Source organism: Schistocerca serialis, chromosome 2 (assembly GCF_023864345.2).
Source record: "Schistocerca serialis cubense isolate TAMUIC-IGC-003099 chromosome 2, iqSchSeri2.2, whole genome shotgun sequence".
In the NCBI taxonomy this organism is placed as follows: Eukaryota; Metazoa; Arthropoda; class Insecta; order Orthoptera; family Acrididae; genus Schistocerca; species Schistocerca serialis.
The window spans coordinates 940,887,105-940,911,234 of NC_064639.1; the positions used below are offsets into that span (position 1 = coordinate 940,887,105).

Consider the following 24,130-nt stretch of genomic DNA (forward strand, 5'->3'; position numbering starts at 1 on the left):
GAAAGATGCAATCGCCATCCCCGATTTGCTTTTCAACAGTGGGAAGCAAGAAGGTGCTGAAAACACTAATGTAGGCTTGTGCCACGCAAAACAACAAGGGATGCAAGCCCCCTCCACGAAAAACACGACCACACCATAACACCACCACCTCCGAACTTTACTGCTGGCACAATACACGCTGGCGGATACCGTTCACCGGGCATTCGACATACCCACACGCTGCCATCGGATCGCCACATTGTGTACCGTGGTTTGTCACTCCACACAACGTTTTTCCACTGTTCAATCGTCCAAGGCGTCGTTTGGCATTTACTGGCGTGCTGTGTGAGCAGCCGCTCGACCACGAAATCCAAGTTTTCTCACCTCCCTCCTAACTATCGTAGTACTTGCAGTGGATCCTGATGCAGTTTGGAATTCCTGTGTAATGGTCTGAAAAGATATCTGCCTATTACACATTACGACCCTCTTCAACTGTCGGCGGTCTCTGTCTGTCAACAGACGAGATCCGCCTTTACACTTTTGTGCTGTACGTGTCCCTTCACGTTTCCACTTCACTATCACATCGGAAACTGTGGACCTAGGGACATTTAGGAGTGTGGAAATCTCGCGTACAGGCGTGTGACACAAGTGACACCCAATCACATGACCACGTTCGAATTCTGTGAGTACCGCGGAGGGCCCCATTCTCCTCTCTCAGGATGTCTAACGACTACTGAGGTCGCTAATATGGAGTACCTGGCAGTAGCTGACAGCACACAGCACCTAATATGAAAAACATATGTTTTTAGGGGTGTCCGGATACTTTTGATCACATAGTGTATGGATAATTCTGTCTGTCCTAAGCCCCCACCCCACCCCCGAATGACTTGGTAAACTGAACTGCAGAAAATATTATTTTCATAATATTACTTCTGTCTTAGAAATTAATTAAAATAACCATACATTAATGTTTTTGAAATAAAACTGTTAGCCAAAGGGTTAAGTGCTGTAAATACAAGGTTTATCATAATTAATGGCTCAAACGCATACAGTTGAAAGTATACAGTACTAGAAGCAAAAAAGTCTCGGTAGATATGGGCTCTAAGACACATAAACAGCTAGAGCGCGTCTTCAATACTGTTAAATTAACCTCTTCTAACGTTCTCCGCTTTCCATATTTTGAAAGGTGGTAGTATGAATCAAAACAAGAAAAAAGGAGCTGTAAACAAGAGCTCTAAAATGTATATCTTAAGAGCTATGAACACTTGCTCCTCTTCCATACTGTGAAAAATATCTGCTCTACCGAAGAAATATCCACAGCTCTTAACGATGCCATGTAGAGCCCATATTAGCTGCACATTTTTTCCTTATTTTGTTCATACTGCCCCCTCCAAAATACGGAAACCATGGAGCCTGCAGTAGAGTAGACGTGTTTCACAGTGTCGAAGATAAACAGCCGGCCGAAGTGACCGTGCGGTTAAAGGCGCTGCAGTCTGGAACCGCTAGACCGCTACGGTTGCAGGTTCGAATCCTGCCTCGGACATGGATGTTTGTGATGTCCTTAGGTTGGTTAGGTTTAACTAGTTCTAAGTTCTAGGGGACTAATGACCTCAGCAGTTGAGTCCCATAGAAGATAAACAGGCGCACTGGTACCTCGACACAGAAGAAGGTCTTTCACCGTGTAACATGTGATACTTGCAAATAAATTGAGTTTATTTAATTTCTTAACAATTTTATCTGTGCTGAAAAAGAAAGTTTATGTTAGCTTTCAGTAGCTTCTACTTCTTAACGTACTTAACTTCTAAGTGGTTTTTGATAACACTTCCGCTTAATCTGATTTCACCTGATAATTATTGGTGTGTAGTAGAGTAATAACGTAACAGATAGGCTAAGATTTTATCGATTGCAATGATTTTAAATTTGAATATAATGTTTGTTCCTAGATACACACAATTTTGTATCTTGGAACATGTTTTTGTATCTGGAAAAGCCTTCTTTTTCTGGAGTAATGATTGTAATTTAGTAAAAAATGCAGTACAGCATTTAAAAATGAATAAGGAATCTATTAAACCTCTGTTGCAGGGCTGGCTAGAAGCGAAAATTTGTACCAAGTTACAGCGTTCCACCCTAGAGGTCGCATCTCAGCCCCCAAGTCCCCACTAGCAGCTAAAGCAGAAGTTGACTCACACACTTTGAGAGTTATGAAGTCACTCATAGAAAATCATTTCTCAAGTAACACAGGTGTGTGTGATGAGTGGTTCTAAGGCAGTTACCTTTCGGCAACGACTTCGTAAAAAGAATCTTTATCGCCCCAGGATGCGACTTCAGTTGACGCGAAACCTGTCGTGACTTTTAATAAAAAAATATTCTATAGCCAGTGCGGATGGTTTCTTTCAAAACCTTAAATAATGCGTTTCAGGTTTTTAACTCGAAAATTACTGTAAAATACTATCTTCGTCTTTTACCAAAAACCTCCCTTGATGTGACTCCCATCTCCCTTGGGAGAGGGTATAACTGATATAGTCCGGCCAAGTGCCATGTGAGTTTTTTCTATCGATTTTTCGGGTCTAAATATGTAACTTCCTCCAAACCTAAAAATTCAAAATGAAACATCTCTTGAAAACAGATGGCTGTTTCAACACAAACTGTCGCACTCTCTCACGGGTAAAGTATGTTGTAACTAGCGGAAAAAAGTGTGCACAATATGAGTTGTCGTTCGGGCTTATTCACAGGGCCGTTTCCAGTGTTAATCTGATGGTCCATGAATTTTAATCGCAGGTAATATTTCAGAAGCAGGCGTTGCGTTTGTTAAAGAGTTTACAATTCAGATAGTCTGTGTTATCTGCTGCGATCATTTATAGTACGCTGTGGGGCCAGTGCCAACGAATCGGGATCGTACGATGTGTGATGCGACTTAATGGGTCATCGTAGGGCGCAAAATTCTAGCGTTCTTTGATACCGGCTCCTGATTTACGTAATGGATTATTGGTGGTCGGCTCGCATCCAAATGCGTGTCGCTTCGCTCCGAATAGCGCTATTCAGCGCCATGTTCACGCGTTAAAGAATTCATTACACGCAAATGTCATTGCTTAGTCACAACAAAGCATTTGTATGTGAAATGCATAGCTACGAATAGATTCTTCGGTGTATGACGGCACTCGCCATATCTGCAGTTCGATTTATTGCTTTTTCGATGAAACAAATTTGCTCCCCTATCTGTTCTAATTTCTTTCATGTTTTAGGACACTTTTTAATGATAATCGTACTGATTTTCATAGGTGCTTCTAGGTGCTTTCTCAGCGTCTCCGCACGCCTCAGTAAATGTGAAAATTAATACAGTTACTCTTATACCTAGCAATGTCGTGGGGAAAATCCTGGTTAACATATTGAGTTCGATTGCAAGTTCCACTAAATTATCCGGTTTTTATGAAACTGTTATGCTAAGAACATACTTTCATGTCAATTTTGGTATGCTTTCCGGGATATTCATGTTTTGTGTTTTTTCCCTGATTTATGAAAACCTGAGTTGTCAATTGTCACGAAATAGACTGAACTTTGAGGGATAGAACAATGGTGCTGCAATTACTCTGTTATTTGTAAGCAAAATTTTCACATTTCTCATCTACATGAAATTAAATATATTCCAAGGATAAATATTGAGGAACTTTTCATATACAGGAGTACAACACAAACTCAAAATTTATGGTACATACATTATGTTGAGTCTCTTGAATTTAATGTACTTTCCACAGCTCCTAATTAATTGTTCACGGAGGTTATGCAAAAAATGAACAACCTAGAACACACTTTCAGTTTTAAATCTGGACACTAGTATAAATGTCCTACAGTTGTAATTCTTGTAGACTGTTAATATTACTGCACTTAAGACGTACGTTAAACGAATATTATAAAGAATTTATTTTATCTTATGTTACTAATAACACATACTTCAATGATTGGGCTTACAATGTATTTGCTAGTCATTCCTTAAACACGTGTATTATTCAATAGGGACACCTTTAGACAAAAAAAAATCCTTTAAGATTGTTGTTAACGGTAGAATTCATTTTGTGAACTAGGCTTTTGGTTTGAAACGGGTACAAGGGGTGGTAGACGACTCCGACTTACAACGTACTTAATAGGGTAGGGTAAGACAAGGCGAACAATTTTATATAAGACACTTGTGATCTGTCAAGCCAGGAAACAAACCTCAAATTAGCCTGCAACAGCTGCCCAAGATACATCACATTTCCGCCTCGCTAGATTTTGGAATATACTCACACCCGTTTTCGCCACCGGCTTAATCGAGCACTTAAAAATGGTAAAACTGGCGTTTGGATAAATTTTACCTCAGAGTTTCCTGAATTTTGTTGTTGTTTGTTGTTTTGACCTTCTGTCCGAAGATGATTGGATGCAGCTCTCCATGCCAATCTATCCCGTGCAAGCCTCTTGATCTCAGAATAACTACCGCAACTTACATCCTTCAGAGTCTGCTTACGGTATTCACTCTTTCCTCCAATCCTAAACTGATTATCCCTCGATGTCTCAGAATGTGTCCTATCAACCGATCCCTTCTTCTAGTCGGGTTGTGCCAGAATTTTATTTTCTCCCCGTTTCCGTTCAGTAAGTCCTTATTAGTTATATGATCTACCCATATAATAATCTTCAGCGTTCTCCAGTAGAACCACATTTCAAAAATTTCTATTCTCTTCTTGTCTAAACTGTTTATCGTCCATGTTTCACTACCATACAGTTCTGCACTCCACACAAATACTTTCAGAAAAGAACATCCCAACACTTAAGTCTATATTCGATGTTAACAAATTTCGGAAGATCATTTCTTGCCATTACCAGTCTATAATTCGTATCATCTCTACTTCAGCCATCATCAGTTATTTTGCTACCCAAATAGCAAAATTCATCTATGCTTTCAGTGTGTCGTTTCTTAGTCTAACTAGCGCAGCATCACCTGATTTAATTTTACTACATTCCATTATCCTTATTTTACCTTTGTTGATGTTCATCTTGTATCCATCTTTCAAGACACTGTCCATTACGTTCAACTGCTCTTCCAAGTCCTTTGCTGCCTCTGATAAAATTACAATGTCATCGGCAAATCCTAAATTTTTATTTCTTCTCCTTAAACTTTAATTTCTTCTACATTTTTTCTGTTTCCTTTACTGTTTGCTCAGCCTACATACTGAATAATATCTGGAATAGGCTACAACCCTGTCTCACTCCCTTCTCAATCACTGCTGCCTTTTTATGGCCCTCGACTCTTAAAACTGCCCTCTGCTTCCTGTACAAGGTGTAAATAACGCTTCAGTCCCTGTATTTTACCCCTACTTCAGAAAAATGTTTAAATGTGTGTGATCGCCTAAGGGCACAAACTGCTGAGGTCATCGGTCGCTAAACTTACACACGACTCAAACTAACTTAGCTAAGAACAACACACGCACCCATAGCCCAGGGAGGACTCGAACCTCCTGCGGGAGGGGCTGCGCAATCCGTGACATGACGCCTCAAACCGCGCGGCCACTCCGCACAACGTTGCTACCTTCAGCATTTCAGAGAGCTTTCTCTAAGTCTAAAAAATGCTGGCAACCTAAAATAAGTCGTTAGGTCGATACTGCTTCGGTGCACCCACATTTCTCCGGAATCCAAACTGATCTTCCTCGAGGTCGGTTTCTACCATTTTTTTCATTCTTCTGCAAAGAATTCGTGTTAATATTTTACAACCATCAATTATTAAACCGATAGTTCAGCACCTGCTTTCTTTGGAACTGGAATTACAACACTCTTCTTGAAGTGTGAGGATATTTCACCTGTCTCATTCTTCCTGCACACCACATGGAAGAGTTTTTTCATGGCTGGCTCTCCCAAGGCTATCAAATAGGACTGACGGAATGTCATCTACTTCTGCGTCCTTGTTTCGACTTAGGTCTTTCAGCACTCTGTAAAATTCTTCTCGCAGTGTTATTTCTCCCTTATCTTCGTCATCTACATCCTCTTCCAATTCTATAATGTTGCCTGCAAGTTCGTCCCGCTTGTACAAACCCTCTGTGTACGCCTTCCACCTTTCAGCTTTCCTTTCTTTGCTTAGGACTGGTTTTCCTTCTGAGCTCTTGATGGTCATACAGCTGCTTCTAATTTCTCCAAAGGTCTCTTTAATTTCCCTGTAGGAAGTATCTACTTTTCGCCTAGTGATATATGCGTCTACATTCTTACATTTGTCCTCTAGCTATTCCTCCGTAACCATTTTGCACTTCCTGTCAATCTCATTTTTAGAGGTCGTGAATTTTAGCAGCGTAAAATTCATAGTTAAAGCGTTTTGTTTCTCTGGCCTTCTTAGTATGAGACCACTGTGCTTATGTGGGATAGGTTTACATCGAATTGGAAACGTAATTAGATTTGGATAACATGTTCAAAAGTGTTTTTCCTTTCATTACCCTCATAGGTACCTTATTTCGAAAGCCGTTGGCGCAAGAAGACGAGGGGATATTTAACATCTGTATCTTAGGCGAATTTGGTTGGCAAGTTTGAGATTGTTTCACGGCTTCGTAGCCACATGTTTGTTATTCCAAGTTGTTCATCTAGACTTCCCCCACACCACTGTGATACGTTGCACATAGTTATTATTTACACCCTGAACTTTGTAGATACGACGAAGTTAATTAAACAATGCATGTACGAAGAAGCAACACATACCATACGCAATTCTTCAAAACGCTTTTACAGGACAATTTTAAAATTTTCACCACTCTTAACTCGTATTATCTCGATTTTAGACTCGGTAAATTTTGACCTCAATTACTCTATAAAACATTATGGTACAGATTCTTCTTTTTTATGTCATTCATGTTTGACTGCATTTGCACTGAAAATAAAGATTTATTTAGGCAATTTTAGCATTTTGCAGAATCCTCCATCCAACGTAATTTATTATGAAAATGCAATACCAAGCATTCAGCAGTGCCACTCTTTACTGCTTGCATGTACTCATATTTTATGCATATGCTGTGTCTTTAAGGGACTTGTTATTCTTAGTCTGCTTTTTCTTCAACATTCCACACACTACTGAATGAAAACTTCTTCCATTCCAGTCGATTTTGTCCCATCTGGAAGCACAGCATTCCAGCTCTCCTCTTAGTAGCAGTGAGCCATCTCTTTTGCGATCTTTCAACGCTAATTTTGTGCCCCGAGGTCTAAGGTGACTTTCGTATAGCTCCATCTTTTTGGAGAGAGCGTCGCTTTGTGGCCCAACGGAACTTCACTGTGATGTCTCTCTCGAGTATCTCCAGTAAACGTTTCCGGATATGTGAACGCGATTTTATGCTGGAATATAAATCAACATTTCGGTCGATGTTGCAGCGTGGTGTATGTTCGGCAAAGACACGTTTACGCTGCACTGATCATACCTGAAGAACACTGCTTGCTAAAGTGGGTGGAATGTTGGTCTGTGTAGTAACATGACAATTAAAACCGTCTGGTATCATTACTCGTGAAAGGACATCAATATACAGAAAGCCACCTGTTGGAACGTTGCTGGTGAAATGTTCCCCCCAAATTCAAACCATAACCAAAACATGCAACATTTGACGAAACTCGATATCATCTTGTTAAGTGCTTCAGATTTCGCTGCAGCTACTAAAAGTTGGTGGCGCCATATGTATGTTTGAGTGTACATCTCATTAGAGGAGACTCAGTTTCAAAACGAATATACTAGTCTTAAAAATCACGAAAATGGTCTTCGGGTTTTGGTATTTATAAATGAAACATCCGGGTGATGATACATTTGCTTTATTTATACTTACGCAGCCGACCAAAACTGTGATAAAGAACGTGCTAATCAACCAGAGTGACACAAAGGCAGGCTGACAAACCCAGCTCAATAATTGACAATTGTATCAACAATTAACAGTTAACAATTATGTTAACAATTAAGAATAGTTTTAAAAATTAACAAAAATATTGCAGTTAGTTCATTACTTTGGAATGATTTCACAAGGCTTCTTGCATATATTTTTCATGTTTATTCTTACAACTAATAATATTATAACATTTTTTTTATATAGATATGTGATTTTTATCTGCTTTATACACATTTCTTTTGCAAATTTTCCTTTTTATTTTGTACTTTTGTCAATCACACAAGCATAACTCCGTAATTATTTTTCAAATACAATCGTGTACGGTTTTATTTTTCCCTAACATCATTGTTTCTGTACGAATAATCGTGGTTTTTTATTGCGTAGAACGATCAAGTACCCCGTACCTTACATTATCGACTTTCACATTCACAAAAACTAATATCAAATTGATGCAAAAAATTAACATCGAAAAAACTATCTACTCAAATTCATATCAAAAGCCAAACTCCCCAAAGAACAAGCTTTAGGTGAAGAAATCGCAGGAATAGGCTGCTTTACTAAACCTTTAGCTTAAATACAACTCTAAATCCTAAATAAGTCAATTACACTTTAGGGGCACGCCGCCGGAGGAAGACTCAGTCGCGATGCCTCTGTTAGACAGACTGTGCAGCGGACAGCTCAAATTGAAACGAACCCAAGGCAGGACCCGGGATGTAGGCTGTTTGTTAACTGTACGATGGTCAATCGGCTCCCGAGACGTGAACCTGTAGAAGTCGGTAGGAGGCGGAAGGCATCTGCACGTTACCATCCGTTTTTGGTTTCAGTCAGCGTTACCTATCTGAAGTGTACTGCGTGTGTTTGTCACTGCCGTCTTCTGTGTTATTGTTTTGTACCTCACTCTGTTTCGTACTGTTCCTTGTCCTTGTGAGGTTGTTGTGGTCTTCAGTCCGAACACTGGCTTGTTGCTGTTGCTGACTAGAAATGCTGAACTTCGAGATGTTGGCGGAGACCAAGCGCGTAGCGGTATTTCTCCGATAGTGACTACAGCGTGGAACATCAGCCATAACAAATGCGGTGGGCTATAATAGTTAATCGCTGTCGCCGTCATTTAGTGCTGGCCAGGTAGCGCAGTAACGCTCCACGTGCACAGTAGGTCGGTCCATTTCGTTGCCCACGCACGCGGTCCTTGATGGCCCAGAGAGGGAATTTCTGCGTAGATGGCGTGAACATTTTTCTGATAGAACTGTCGCGCAGAGTTTTTGAAGCGCTCGCTGAGGAGAGGCGCCCCAGACATTTCGTTAAATGTGTTAGTATGATATCCAGAAGGTACTATGAGTGCACGTTCTAAGGCGCAGTTTTGTACAGCCTACTACGTCAGTACTCCGCAAGCCACCTGAAGGTATGTGGCAGAAGGTAATTCTGGTACCACTAACTGATCACTCTTTTCTTTGTTCCATTCGCGAATGGCGCGTGGGAAGAAAGTGTCGGTAATCCTCTTTACTAGCTCCAATTTCTCGAATTTTCTCGTAGCGGTCATTTCGGGAGATGTGTGTGAGAGGAACTAATATGTTGTCCGACTCTTCTCGGAAAGGATTGTCCTGAAATTTCAATAGTAAACCTCTCCGTGATGCAAACGCCACTCTTTTAGAGTCTGCCACTGGAGTTTGATGAGCCTGTCTTTAAAGCTTTCGCGCGGTCTAAAAGATCTCGTGACGAAACGCGCTGCTCTTCTTTGGATCTTCTCTATTTCTTATACGAGTTGCACTGGTAAGGGTCTCAGACTGGTGAACAGTACTCAAGAATCCGTCGAAGAAGCGCCTTTGTATACCACTTTTATAGTGGATGAATTACATTTCCTAAAGGTAATCCCTACGAATCTTAGTCTGGCATCTTCTTTTTCTACTACTTCTTTTATGTGTTCATTCCACTTAAGGTCGCTCCGGATAGATATTCCTAGACATTTTATAGTAGTTACTGTTCCCAGCAATTTGTCATCAGTAGTGTTGTTGCAAAATAGTGGATTTATTTCCTTATCTGTGCGCAGTATGTTATATTTATTTACATTCAGGGTCAGCTGCCAGTCCCTGCGCCTTTCATCAATTCTTTGTAGGTCCTTCTGCAATTCATTGCTGTCTTCCGGCATTGCTACCTTCTTACAGACATCCGCATCATTTGCTATCAGCCTTAAAGTACGCCCGACGCTTTCGACTAGATCAATTATATTCATTGTAAACAGTAAAGGCCCTATCACAGTTCTTTGGGGTAATCCCGAAATAACATCTGTTAATTTTGTTTCTTTAAGAGCAACGTGTTGAGTACTGTTGCGAGGAATTCTTGAATCCAGTCACAAATCTGTCCCGATACTCGGTAAGCTCGTATTTTTCTTTTCTTTTTTTTTTTTTTTTTTTTCACTAAGTGTCAGTGCGAGATAGTGAGAAGACGAGGAGCGCAAACGGAAAAAAATTCAAAAGCATCGTTCAAAATGCGTTAGACAAATATGTTCCGAGCAAGCATCTTCAGTTTCCATTGTACTGTATTGCATAATACAACAGCAGCATAACCCCTAATTTTATGTACGGTTTTAACCTCCCCACTATATTTGTTTCTGTATGAAATTTAGCCCAACTTTATCCCCCACACTATAAAATTCTACGTATTATCAAAAACTATTTGCCCACAAACTCGCATGCTGAACTTAGACTAAAGAGAACCTAATATGAAGTGAACTGCAACTGATCTGAATGCAACTACTCTTTATGTTAAATGTGCAACTGAAGAATAACAATTATCTGGCCCTAATCCAAATTTCTGCTTACCTCGCGTCTTGACGACATTGTTGCAAATTTCTCGAAAGCACAGCAGCAAACAGCAAGCAGGCAGCGGCTAAGCTAGATTTCTGTTTTTGAAAACATACAGGGTGATCAAAAAGTTAGTATAAATTTGAAAACTGAATAAATCACGGAATAATGTAGATAGAGAGGTACAAATTGATACACATGCTTGGAATGACATGGGGTTTTATTAGAACCAAAAAATACAAACGTTCAAAAAATGTCCGACAGATGGCGCTTCATCTGATCAGAATAGCACTAATTAGCATAACAAAGTAAGATAAAGCAAAGATGACGTTCTTTACAGGAAATGCTCAATATGTCCACCATCATTCCTCAACAATAGTTGTAGTCGAGGACTAATAATGTGAACAGCACTGTAAAGAAAGTCCGGAGTTATGATGAGGCATTGGTGTCGGATGTTGTCTTTCAGCATCCCTAGAAATGTCGTTCGATCACGATACACTTGCGACTTCAGGTACCCCAAAGCCAATAATCGCACAGACTGGTCTGGGGACCTGGGAGGCCAAGCATGACGAAAGTGGCGGCTGAGCACACGATTATCACCAAACAATGAGCGCAAGAGATCTGTCACGCGTCTAGCAATATGGTGTGTTTTTTGGTTCTAATAAAACCCCATGTCATTCCAAGCATGTGTGTCAATTTTTACCTATATATCTACATTATTCCGTGGTTTATTAAGTTTTCAAATTTATACTGACTTTTTGATCACCCGGTATTCAAACTGTTGCATGTGGTAAGGCGTAATGATAAACAGTGGAGTGGTGAGAGTAACTATTCCTGTGATATGGTATTTCAAGACACCGGTTTTAGAATGAAGTATGTATTCAAAAAGTCAGAGTAAAACTTGGTGTGATCTTCACACTTAACATTGGTCCGAAAAATTCTATGCTTAACAAAAAGGTACAAGGTTAACAGAGCATTTACATAAAAGTCAAACAGATTAATCAATTAATATGTCAGTGCATGACTTAGGGAAGTGGGGTGGTCTCTCTCTCAGTTCTGTGCAAGTTAACTAACTGACAATAATCATTCCTATCTGCGCAGTACTGCAGTCTTACCTCAAACTTCTTCTCTTCAAAAATAATAACATTTTTCGAAATATACGTTCCTTTAACCTTTCAATAAACGCATCTTACTAATCCTTGCTGTCCTTTACCATTTACTTTATCTAACAGATACAATTACAAGTTAACACAGCACTACTGAATACGCTCATCACCTGCCACACTTCAGCAAAGAATGTACACTGAAAAACTTAAGAAACAGGTTGACCTGCCTAATATCGTGTAGGGCCTCCGCGAGCACGCAGAACTGTCGCAATACGACGTGGCATCGACTCTACTAATGTCTGAAGTAGTGCTGCAGGGGACTGACACCATGAATCCTGCAGGGCTGTCCATAAATCCGTAAGAGTACGAGCGAGTGGAGATCTCTTCTAAACAGCTCGTTGCAAGGCATTCCAGATATGCTCAATAATGTTCATGTCTGGGGAGTTTGGGGGCCAGCGGAAGTGGTTAAACTCAGAAGAGTGTTCCTGGAGCCACTCTGTAACAATTCTGGACGTAGGGGGTGGGTATTGTTCTGCTGGAATCGCCCAAGTCCGTCGGAATGTACACTGGACATGAATGGATACAGGTGATCAGACGGGATGCTTACGTATTACGTACCTGTCAGAGTCGCATCTAGACATACCATGGGTCCCATATCACTCCAACTGCACACGTCCCACACTATTACAGAGCCTCCGCCAGCTTGAACATTGCCCTGCTGATATGTAGGATCCATGCATTCATGAGGTTGTCACCATACCCGTACACGTCCATCCGCTCAACACAATTTGAAACGAGACTCGTCAGACCAGGCAACTTGTTTCCAGTTATCAACAGTCCAGTGTCGGTGTTGAGCGGCCCAGACGACGCGTAAAGCTTAGTGTTGTGCAAACATCAAGGCTATACGAGTGGGCTTTCGGCTCCGAAAGCCCACTGGCTGACACTTGTTGATGGCGCAGCATTGAAATCTGCAGCAAGTTGCGGGAGGGTTGCTCTTCTGTCACGTTGAATGGTTCTCTTCCGTCATCGTTGGTCCCGTTCTTGCAGGATCCTTTTCCGGTCGCAGTGATGTCGGAGATCTAATGTTTCACCGGATTGCTGATGTTCACGGTACGCTCGTGAAATGCTCTTACGGGGAAATCCCCACTTCATCGCTACCTCGGAGATGCTGTGTCCCATACAAATATCACGTTGAAAGTCACTTAAATCTTGATAACCTGCTGCTGCAGCAGCAGCAACCGATCTAACAACTGCACCAGATACTTTTCCTATATAGGCGTTGCCGACCGCAGCGCCGTATTCTTCCTGTTTACATATCTCTGTATTTGAATACGCATGCCTATACCAGTTTACCAGTTTCTTTGGCGCTTCAGTGTATCATATTGCGCAAAGACTGTGCCACAGTAGGACCAAATATTGTTTACAATACACTCCTGGAAATGGAAAAAAGAACACATTGACACCGGTGTGTCAGACCCACCATACTTGCTCCGGACACTGCGAGAGGGCTGTACAAGCAATGATCACACGCACGGCACAGCGGACACACCAGGAACCGCGGTGTTGGCCGTCGAATGGCGCTAGCTGCGCAGCATTTGTGCACCGCCGCCGTCAGTGTCAGCCAGTTTGCCGTGGCATACGGAGCTCCATCGCAGTCTTTAACACTGGTAGCATGCCGCGACAGCGTGGACGTGAACTGTATGTGCAGTTGACGGACTTTGAGCGAGGGCGTATAGTGGGCATGTGGGAGGCCGGGTGGACGTACCGCCGAATTGCTCAACACGTGGGGCGTGAGGTCTCCACAGTACATCGATGTTGTCGCCAGTGGTCGGTGGAAGGTGCACGTGCCCGTCGACCTGGGACCGGACCGCAGCGACGCACGGATGCACGCCAAGACCGTAGGATCCTACGCAGTGCCGTAGGGGACCGCACCGCCACTTCCCAGCAAATTAGGGACACTGTTGCTCCTGGGGTATCGGCGAGGACCATTCACAACCGTCTCCACGAAGCTGGGCTACGGTCCCGCACACCGTTAGGCCGTCTTCCGCTCACGCCCCAACATCGTGCAGCCCGCCTCCAGTGGTGTCGCGACAGGAGTGAATGGAGGGACGAATGGAGACGTGTCGTCTTCAGCGATGAGAGTCGCTTCTGCCTTGGTGCCAATGATGGTCGTATGCGCGTTTGGCGCCGTGCAGGTGAGCGCCACAATCAGGACTGCATACGACCGAGGCACACAGGGCCAACACCCGGCATCATGGTGTGGGGAGCGATCTCCTACACTGGCCGTACACCACTGGTGATCGTCAAGGGGACACTGAATAGTGCACGGTACATCCAAACCGTCATCGAACCCATCGTTCTACCATTCCTAGACCGGCAAGGGAACTTGCTGTTCCAACAGGACAGTGCACGTCCGCATGTATCCCGTGCCACCCAACGTGCTCTAGAAGGTGTAAGTCAACTACCCTGGCCATCAAGATCTCCGGATCTGTCCCCCATTGAGCATGTTTGGGACTGGATGAAGCGTCGTCTCACGCGGTCTGCACGTCCAGCACGAACGCTGGTCCAACTGAGGCGCCAGGTGGAAATGGCATGGCAAGCCGTTCCACAGGACTACATCCAGCATCTCTACGATCGTCTCCATGGGAGAATAGCAGCCTGCATTGCTGCGAAAGGTGGATATACACTGTACTAGTGCCGACATTGTGCATGCTCTGTTGCCTGTGTCTATGTGCCTGTGGTTCTGTCAGTGTGATCATGTGATGTATCTAAACCCAGGAATGTGTCAATAAAGTTTCCCCTTCCTGGGACAATGAATTCACGGTGTTCTTATTTCAATTTCCAGGAGTGTAACTTTGTCTCTCTCTCTCTCTCTCTCTCTCTCTCTCTCTCTCTCTCTCTCTCTCTCTCTCTGATGTGCACATCGATGACATACAAAAACCAAAATGAAAGGCCGGTGAGCCATATGCGACAAGGAAGAGGAGGCATGGGACTTAAGAGTGGGTAAAGTTCCCTTAGTCCTCTGATTTGGAGAACGTCTTGGCGTGTCAGTTTTCCTGTCGAACGTGACGAAAAAATCCTCGGCTGTAGGGTCGTTGGGCACCACATGAGTTACTCTGCAGGCATGTAAGCGTGATCTGCAGAGTATCCGTGTAGATGTAGCTGCAGAGGTCGATATGTGAAACTGCCTGCTGTAATCATGCCTAATCACCCTCTAAAATGTTTATCCCCGCATTTCCCTCGGATTCCACGGTGAATATTCCTTGATGCCTCGGGATGCCTCTCGATGTCACACTGTTCAGTAATGGGAAACCGCACATAGCTTTATTGTGGGTGTTGCAGACCCTGACTACTGCTCGCTGGTGCGCGACATCCCGCCGTACGACAGCGGGCGGCGGCTGCTGGACCTGATGGACATGGCGGTGTTCGACTTCCTGACGGGCAACATGGACCGTCACCACTACGAGACGTTCCGCATGTTCGGCAACGACACGTTCCCGCTGCACCTGGACCACGGGCGCGGCTTCGGCCGGCCCTTCCATGACGAGATGTCCATCCTGGCGCCCGTCATACAGTGCTGCCTTCTGCGGCAGTCGACGCTCACCACGCTGCTCAGGTACGGCACAAGCACCAGGGAAGGCAGGGAGATTGCGGTGTGACCACAGCCTAACACACGTACACTTGCCACAGTCCTGCTCATTTCTAGGGTCCCGCACCTCAGCCGGTAAGAGAGGAACAATTAAGCCACTTCGCTCATCGAATATTTTAAAATGCCTTAGAGGAAAAGCATGGGGAGCTCACAGGTCCCGCCTCCTGCAGTTTCATAGGACATTTGTTCGATCACGTTTAGATTATCGCAGTGTGGTCTATGGATCAGTCTGTATTTCCTACCTCAAGATGTTAGACGCTGTCTACCGTGAGGGCATTCGGAAATCGACTGGAGCCTTTCGGACCAGCCCAGTTCCGAGTTTGTGGGTAGAGGCTGGTGACCCACCACTCTGGATTCGGCGACGTATCCTTTTGGCTCACCTCACTCATTGGCATTTAGATGTGGGTACCCAAAGAAACCGGAATTATTTTTTAAAAGCTCTATGTTTTCAAATTGTTTACAAAACAACATTATCCCCTTCAAAATACCCTCCATTACAACTCAATACATTTGTCCCACCCGTGCTTTCACTGTTAGAAATATTTTTTTAGTCATCTTTAGAAATGGCTGACAGCTCCTCCCTCGTTTTCTTTCTTGACTTCTTCAGTGTTGTCAGATCGGTGTCCTTTCATGCCCTTTGTCATACGTGGAAATAACAAAAAGCCGCACGGAGCCAGGCTAGGCGAGTAAGGTGCATGGGGCAGCGGAACCGTGCCATTTTTAACCAAAAACTGTCTAACAGAGATGGTGTTGTGTGCAGGTGCGTTGTTGTGGTGGAAGAACCAGTCTCTTCTCTGCCGCAAATCGGGTCTTTTTTGACGAACACTGTTACGCAGTCTTCTTAAAATCTCCAAATAAAAGATTGGTTGATGGCTTGGCCTGGGGAAACAAACACTGAATGAACTACGCCCTTGGCATCAAAAAAGCAAATCAGCAGTGTTTTGATGTTTGATTTGACTTGATGACATTTTTTGGACGGGGTGACGATGGCGTCTTCCACTGGTTTGACTATCGCATTGTTTCTGGGTCTTAACCGTAGCACCATGACTGATCACCAGTAATGACCTTTGACAGAAAATCTGGATCAGTTTCAAGCTTTTGTTTGAAAGCACATGTTTCAACTCGATGTTCCTTTCGACCGTCAGTCAGTACCCGAGGAACAATCTTGGCAGCAACGCTTTTCATTCCAAAATCATCCGTTAAAATTCGCTGAACTGAGCTCCAAGATAACCCAGTAATCTCTGACAGTTGATCAATTACATGTCGACGGTCTGTGAGCACAAATTCTTGAATTTTTTCAATATTTTCATCGATTCGGGCAGTTGATGGACGTTCAGAACGAGGTTTGTCATCAATCGACATGTCGCCATTTTTAAATTGTGCAAATCACTCGTACACCTGAGCTTTTCCGATAGCGTCATCTCTGTGAGCTGTTTTCAACAGCAATTTTACCGAGTAGCAAACAAAATTTCTCAGCTCTTCATTGTTAACTTAAACTTTCCGTCTTAAAAAACGAAACAGGAAATAAAGAACGCTATCATAAACAATCACTGCAGATGAACAGAACAAGCCAGGTCGACAACATTGACGGCACTGAACTGGCAATGAGTCCTAGAGACAGAAATGGGTACTACACAAGTTCCGTCCACTACAGTGTTGTTCCGGTACTTTTGGGTTCACCTCGTAGTGCAGTGGTCCAACCCAGCTTTGAACGCTGTTCAGGAATCGGCCCGATGCGACCAAGCCATTCGGGATACGTGGCTATTGACTGTTTCAAGGATCTGGATGTATCAGACAACCAAATGCACAGCAACGGATTTAACGCGTTGCCGCGTTGGTTTCTTCAGAGGCCCAAAGTGATTTTAAACTTAACGCATGCGAGAAAACTTGTATTCCAAATTATGTTTTTACAAGTTTGTTTTCTTCAATTTTACGTACGTACCACAATTTTATCGTTGTTTATACGAATGGATCCCAGCAAGAGAATGTCCTCGGTTGTTCCACTGTTTTCCCTGACAGGGTTTTCAAAGTGTATCTTCAGGAACAGTATTTACAAATTATGATGCGGAGTTATATAACGTTATGATAGAACTAGAGAGCATTCACAAACATCACCGTATAAGGTTTCTTGTCTGTTCCGACTCCCCTAGTGCAATGCAGGCACTTCATCAAATGCATCCAGTAGACCAGCTGATTCAGCTCATCCATGACTCCTTACAGAGGCACCAACACCTTGGCAGGGGGCTGAACTTTTCCTGAGTTCCTGTCACATCAGTAACAGGGAAACGACATGACCGACAAAGATGCCAAGGAAGCAAGTCGGGATGATGTTCTCCGTCAATGTCCCATCCCGTTGCACGCCGTCGTCTCATTTTCTGACAAACGCACCATGCGTCAGTGGGAGATTAAATGGTTGAAGTTGACAGAAAACAAACTGCGGTCGCTCAAATATACCGCACAGGAATGGCAGACTTCATGTCAGCCTCACCGCTGGAAAAAGGTTCTGCGTACCAGGCTGCGCATCGGACACAGCCCTTTAGCACGCGGCTCCCTCCTTCGGCGGGAGGATCCACCACTCTGTGAGGCCCGTGGTGTGCCGCTTTCAGTTCAGCATATTTTGGCAACGTATGTCTTATATACTGATATCAAGCAGCCCTCAGTCTCGGTGGAGATCTGCCCACCATCCTCGCGGGTACTGATTCCGGTCTTACAAGTGTGGTGGCGTTTTGTGAATTGTCAGGGCTCATCCTGCAAATTAATGGAGAAGAGAGACAGACTTTAATGCAATATAAACTGCTACGCATGTGGGGACAGCCTTCGTCCCCAACCATGAGACTGGCATGCTGACTTTTCATCAGGACGCTGATGACCATGATGTTGAAGGCCTTTCACCAAAAATCATCATCATCATCGTTAAGCCCCTTTTACTCGGTGGACTTCCTTGTCTCAGTTGATTCCTCGAGACAAGTGAGTGTACAGCAGCGCCCCTGGCGTTTTACCCCCGTACTGAGACTCGTCTCTCTCCTTCGTCGGTACCAAAACTGCGTTTGTTGTGCGAGCTGAGAGCTGTCCGGTATGCAGTTTGGCATCTGCCTGGTGAAAGTAAGGTTTTGAGGGAGTATCATTTTTACGAAAAAATCGGTATATATAAATTGTAGGAATAAACGACGACAATAGAGTTTATCAATGACCAAAGCAGAAATCATGAAGCTCCTGTCAAAGGTCGTGTGGTAAATTCTTTACGCTCCTGAGAACTAAAAGAACAGAAAGTGTGTCATCCAAATATTTCGAAATACGAGGGTTATTCGGAAAGTGAGGTACGATCGGTCGCGAAATGGAAACCACAGTGAAAATCCGATGAAGTTTTGCACAGGTGTTTGGGAAGTGTCTCTAGTACGCCCGTCGATCGCGTTAGGTAGTTCTTTTTAGTTCTCAGCACACAGGTAGCACATAAAGATACCTAGAACAATAGTTTCTCCTGCCAAATACGAGGGCCTGGTGAGAAATTTCACCTGAAGCTATGCAGCCAACATTACATAACTGTCGTGCGGTTTCTTCTTCAAGACAATTCTCAGCCGCAATCTGCAGGGGCAATGAAGATGCTCCTGGATCGTTTTGAATTGGAAATGTTTGATTAACCGACAATACAGCCCGTAATTGTCTCCCTCTGAGTTTCATCTCTGCTCACATGAACCGCTGGCCATGAAGACAACATTTTGGCACAGACAACGAGCTGTAGGCCGGCGCAAAGAATTGGCGGAAAGCACTTGCAGCTGCCTTCTATAACGAGGGTATTGGAAAGTTGATCCAATGCTACGAAAAACGTCTAAGTCGGATCGGCGACTATGGAGATAAGCAGCTGGAAGTTGTAGCTAACTGTTGCAAACAAAACAGTTTTGATTTTCACTGTGGTTTACATTTCGCGACCTATCGTTCCTTATTTTCCGAATAGCCCTCGTATAAACATTCATTAGCTCGAGTAAATATATACTTGCAAACACATCAAACAATATCAAGAACGCAGCCTTTTCGCTTTATCCTCTGTATCGTGTTTTCCTGCTAAGTGTCAAATAACATACAAAATTATTATTCTGTTAAACAATTGTGCCTTTTTCACTGTTGAAATAATTTTGTTTTAAACATGTTTATCTATTTACTTTCTTATTTATGCATAGTGTAGGCTATTTCTCTGTAAAACATAAATACCTGTTTGCTTTCAGATATTTCGTCCCTCTTCTAGGAGAATACTAGATAGGAAAAAATACCGGTATCTTGTGAATCTTTTAAGTGTTTCACCAAAAACAAAGCAAACAACACAATTAAGTTTAAGAAGACACAATAATACAGAATCCATTTCTATAACAGCATTCAGCTCGGCCAGAATAGGTCAGCTGCCGATGATAGCAGATGCCATCATAGTCGCCTGTTACAGCGCATGCGCAGTGTGCAGCATGCTCGGGAATTTAGAATTCAGCACTTGGTACAATCTGCAGATCAGTGACGTCGTAGACACACTCGCGACGTGGCTGACTGCTAATTCACACGCAGGCACGAGATGCACACACTTCCAGCAGTCGATTTTGATCAGAGAATCGCGTTTGTGAATGTATAGCAATAGTTTATCGTCCATCTGTTTGTCTGTTAGCTCGTCAGTCTGTTAAGACGCATTTTTCTTAGGAACAGTTAGATTCAAATGGTTCAAATGGCTCTGAGCACTATGGGACTCAACTGCTGAGGTCATTAGTCCCCTAGAACTTAGAACTAGTTAAACCTAACTAACCTAAGGACATCACAAACATCCATGCCCGAGGCAGGATTCGAACAGTTAGATTATCGGATTGAAATTTATCTTTTTTTTCTGCGGTTGCATTATCAAATGGAATTTATGTCAAACAGTGGTCTACGGTCCCTTGGCGGTGTAAAAAATTTTAAGCTCCTAAGACAATGCAGTCAAAAGATTCGGCCCTCTGTCAAGACCCTTTTTTCTCAGGAACAGGTAGACGTAATAAGCTGAAATTTAGTCAAATACTAAGATCTACGGTCTCTAGGCGGTATAAGAAATTTAAGCGTCTAAGTCAATGCAGTCAATAGCTACGGCATTTATGTCGCATATTTTATACTCGTAAACTCACTCATCTCAGCATATAGATGAACTATCCATATACATAACTAAGTTTGTACGGAACCCTCAGAACGCAAGTCCTGCCTGCACTTGTGTGGTTTTCGTTATACGGTTCGACAGTAGCACGCCAAAAAGTGGACAGTAAGCTGCACTGTTGAATACTACACCAAACGATAGAGAATATTACCGTCTACGTTGATGTATGCCAGTGGTCTTGCTGCGTTGGATACGATTAGCTTTGTCGGAGGTGGCCGGTACTCCAGACCCGCCACAAGTTATTGGCAATCCTCCCTTTCCCTTTACGGTAAAGGGAAGGAGTTCAAAATGGTTCAAATGGCTCTGAGCACTATGGGACTTAACTTCTGAGGTCATCAGTCCCCTAGAACTTGGAACTACTTAAACCTAACTAACATAAGGACATCACACACATCCAGGCCCGAGGCAGGATTCGAACGTGCGACCGTAACGGTGGCGCGGTTCCAGACTGTAGCGCCTAGAACCGCCCGGCCACCCCGGCCGGCGGGAAGGAGTTGTGGTAGCGTAAAGTCCCTCGTCACCAGTAGACAATGAGGTGACAAAAGTCATGCGGTAGAGGTATGCACGTATACAGTTGGTGGTAGTATCGCGTATCCAAGGTATAAATGGCATTGCATTGCTTAAGCTATCATTTGTACTCAGGTGATTCATGTGAAAAGGATTCCGCCGTGATTATGGCCGCACGACGGGAATTAATAGATTTTGGACGCGGAATGGTAGATGGAGCTAAGCACAGGGGACGTTCCATTCTTGAAGTTAGGGAATTTAATACTCCGGGAGCCACAGTGTTAAGACTACGCGGAGAATACTAAATTTCGGGCACTACATCTCCAACAGCGGCGTTTGCGTAGAGTTGTCGCTTCTAACAGACAAGCAACAGTGCGTAAAACAACCGCAAAAATCAATCTGGGACGTACGACGAAAGCATCCGTAAGGACAGTGCGACGAAATTTGGAGTTAATGGGTTATGGCATCAGAGGAATAACGCTAGTGCCCTTGCTAACAGCAGGTCATCGCCTACAGCGCCTCCCCCGGGTTGGTGATTCTGAGCGCTATGGGACTTAACTTCTGTGGTCATCAGTCCCCTAGAACTTAGAACTACTTAAACCTAACTAACCTAAGGACATCACACACATCCAGGCCCGAGGCAGGATTCGAACCTGCGACCGTAGCGGTCACGCGGTTCCAGACTGAAGCGCCTTTAACCGTACGGCCCCTCCCCCGGGCTCGTGACCGTATAGGTTAGACTCTAGACGACTGGAAAACCGTGGCCTGGTGAGATACGTCCCGATTTGAGTTGGTAAGAGCTGACGGTAGTGTACGATTGTGGCGCAGACCGCACGAAGCAATGGACCCAAGTTGTCCACAAGTCACTGTGCAAGCGGGTGGCGGCTCCATAATGGTGTGGACTGTGTTTACGTGGTACGGAAAGGGTCCTCTGGTCCAACTTAACCGATCATAGACTGGAAATCGTTACGTTCTGCTACTTGGAGGCCATGTGCAGCCATTCATGGGCTTAATGTCCCCAAACAACGATGAATGTCTTTTGCATGATAATGCGCCATGTGATAATGCGCCACAGTTGTTGGCGATTGGTTTGAACAACATCCTGGACAGTTCGAGAGAATGGTTTGGCCACCCAGATCGCCCGACGTGAATGCCATCGAACATTTATGGGACATAATCCAGAGATCAGCTTGTGCACAAAATCCTGCACCGGCAACACTTTTGCAATTATGGTCGGCTACTGAGAAAGCATGGCGCAATATTTCTGCAGAGGATTTCCAACGACTTGGTGAGCCCATGACATGTCAAGGCCATGTCAAATTTCTGCACTGCGCCGGACGAAAGGAGGTCCTACACGATAGGAGGTGTCCCATGGCTTTTTGTCACCTCCGTATATGCGTCGGTATGCTGGATTAAATTCTAAATATACTGCTGATGATGATACGTCCGTCGGATGGGGACTTGAAGCTCGGAAGTTCGCTTGGGGCTCTTCGAGAGGAACAGCTTCTGTGATGGCATTGGTTTCACCCACACCCTTGTCTATCGTCCATAACAACACAAACTCAACGCTACACTTTACATGCACTCATTGCTGTCAAGCCACATCACAAATACAAATTAGCCACTTCATAACAGGACGGAGGATACCAATGGCAAACCACCTCCGTTGGGGCCTGCCTAGAAGGACAACGCAGGATCCCTGCATCTGCTCTCCTGAGCTCACTCCCTGACTATGGGACTACTTTGACTTTGATGTTGAAGTTTGACATGATTTGTAAAAAAAAAAAAAAAAAAAAAAAAAAAAAAACTATGTGGCGCAATAAACTACAGCACTGGCAAAAAGAATCTGTGAGGTATGGAACATTAGATTCCAGGAGTAGCTACGATTCTGTTGAACCTACAAACATTTAATGAAGATTAATGTTTTCTTAGGAGCAGAAAATGTCTAGTAAGTATTAGAAGACATAACTGTTTGTTGAGAAACTTTCCGTACAGGCAAAAGAACGTGAAGTTTTGTTCGCTACACGTCGAACCAAACTTGTTCATGAACGGAATAACAAGTCGCTGAAGAGAGAACTGACGATAAAACTTCAATAGCAATAAAACTAAAGACAAAGTGGAAATGAGTTCTCCCCAATTATTGCTACACCAGAGTCAAAAATATTAGACTCACAAACATCAGAATCTGCAACAAAGATCTCTTCCGGAAATGAAGTAATTAAATAAAAGTATTCATGTCTTACATAATCGAGTGAAGTGTAAGAGTGTGTCAGTCTGGAACCGCGCGACTGCCTCGGACATGGATGTGTGTGATGTCCTTAGGTTAGTCAGATTTAAGTAGTTCTAAGTTCTAGGGGACTGATGACCTCAGATGTTAAGTCCCATAGTGCTCAGAGCCATTTTTTTGTAAGAGTGTGTAAATAATCAGACTCGGTACGAAGTTATTACATTATAAGGAAAGTGTGTATCATAAGAGCAGTAGACCGACACAGAAATACCATAGAAAGCAAAAGAAGAAAGATAAGCACATTTTTTTTAAAAAAAAAAAAGCATGCTGTATTAAGTTCTTTAACAGACGTGCTTGAGGATACCACTGAAGGGAAAACATGGGGCACCGCAGAAAGGCGAAAAGAAGTTCGAATATTTGTTGTTAAGTGCTGTTTTGGTTGGAACGCAAAGTAAACCTTCAGGCGGATAATACTTGTTTCTGTCTATATGATAAACACAATTGAAATAATAAATGAAGGAGAACGGTTGCAAAAAACAATACTGTTTCGTTTACGAATTCAGAATCTTACTATCAATCATGTGTCTTGATATTTTTCTGACGCTACAGACGCAATCCTCTGCAAAAATACTGAGCCATGCTGGCTCTGTAGCCGTCCATAATTGCGAAAGGGTTGCCGGTGCAGGATTTCGTGCACGAACTGACATCTCGATTACGATCAATAACTGTTCGATGGGATTCATGCCGGGCGATCTGGATGGCCAAATTATTCGCTCTAATTGTCCATAATGTTCTTCAAACCAATCGCGAACAATTGTGGTCCGATGACATGGCG

At 43.5% G+C, this 24,130-nt stretch overlaps 1 protein-coding gene across 1 annotated transcript in view; it reads left to right on the forward strand.

The window, feature by feature from the left end:
• LOC126456532 (extracellular serine/threonine protein CG31145-like) overlaps positions 1-24,130 on the forward strand; it is a 312,135-nt gene that overhangs the window by 268,981 nt on the left and 19,024 nt on the right. The window contains exon 8 of the mRNA XM_050092282.1: positions 15,097-15,370. Within this exon, the coding sequence (XP_049948239.1) occupies positions 15,097-15,370 (274 nt within the window). The remainder of the gene's footprint in view (positions 1-15,096; positions 15,371-24,130) is intronic.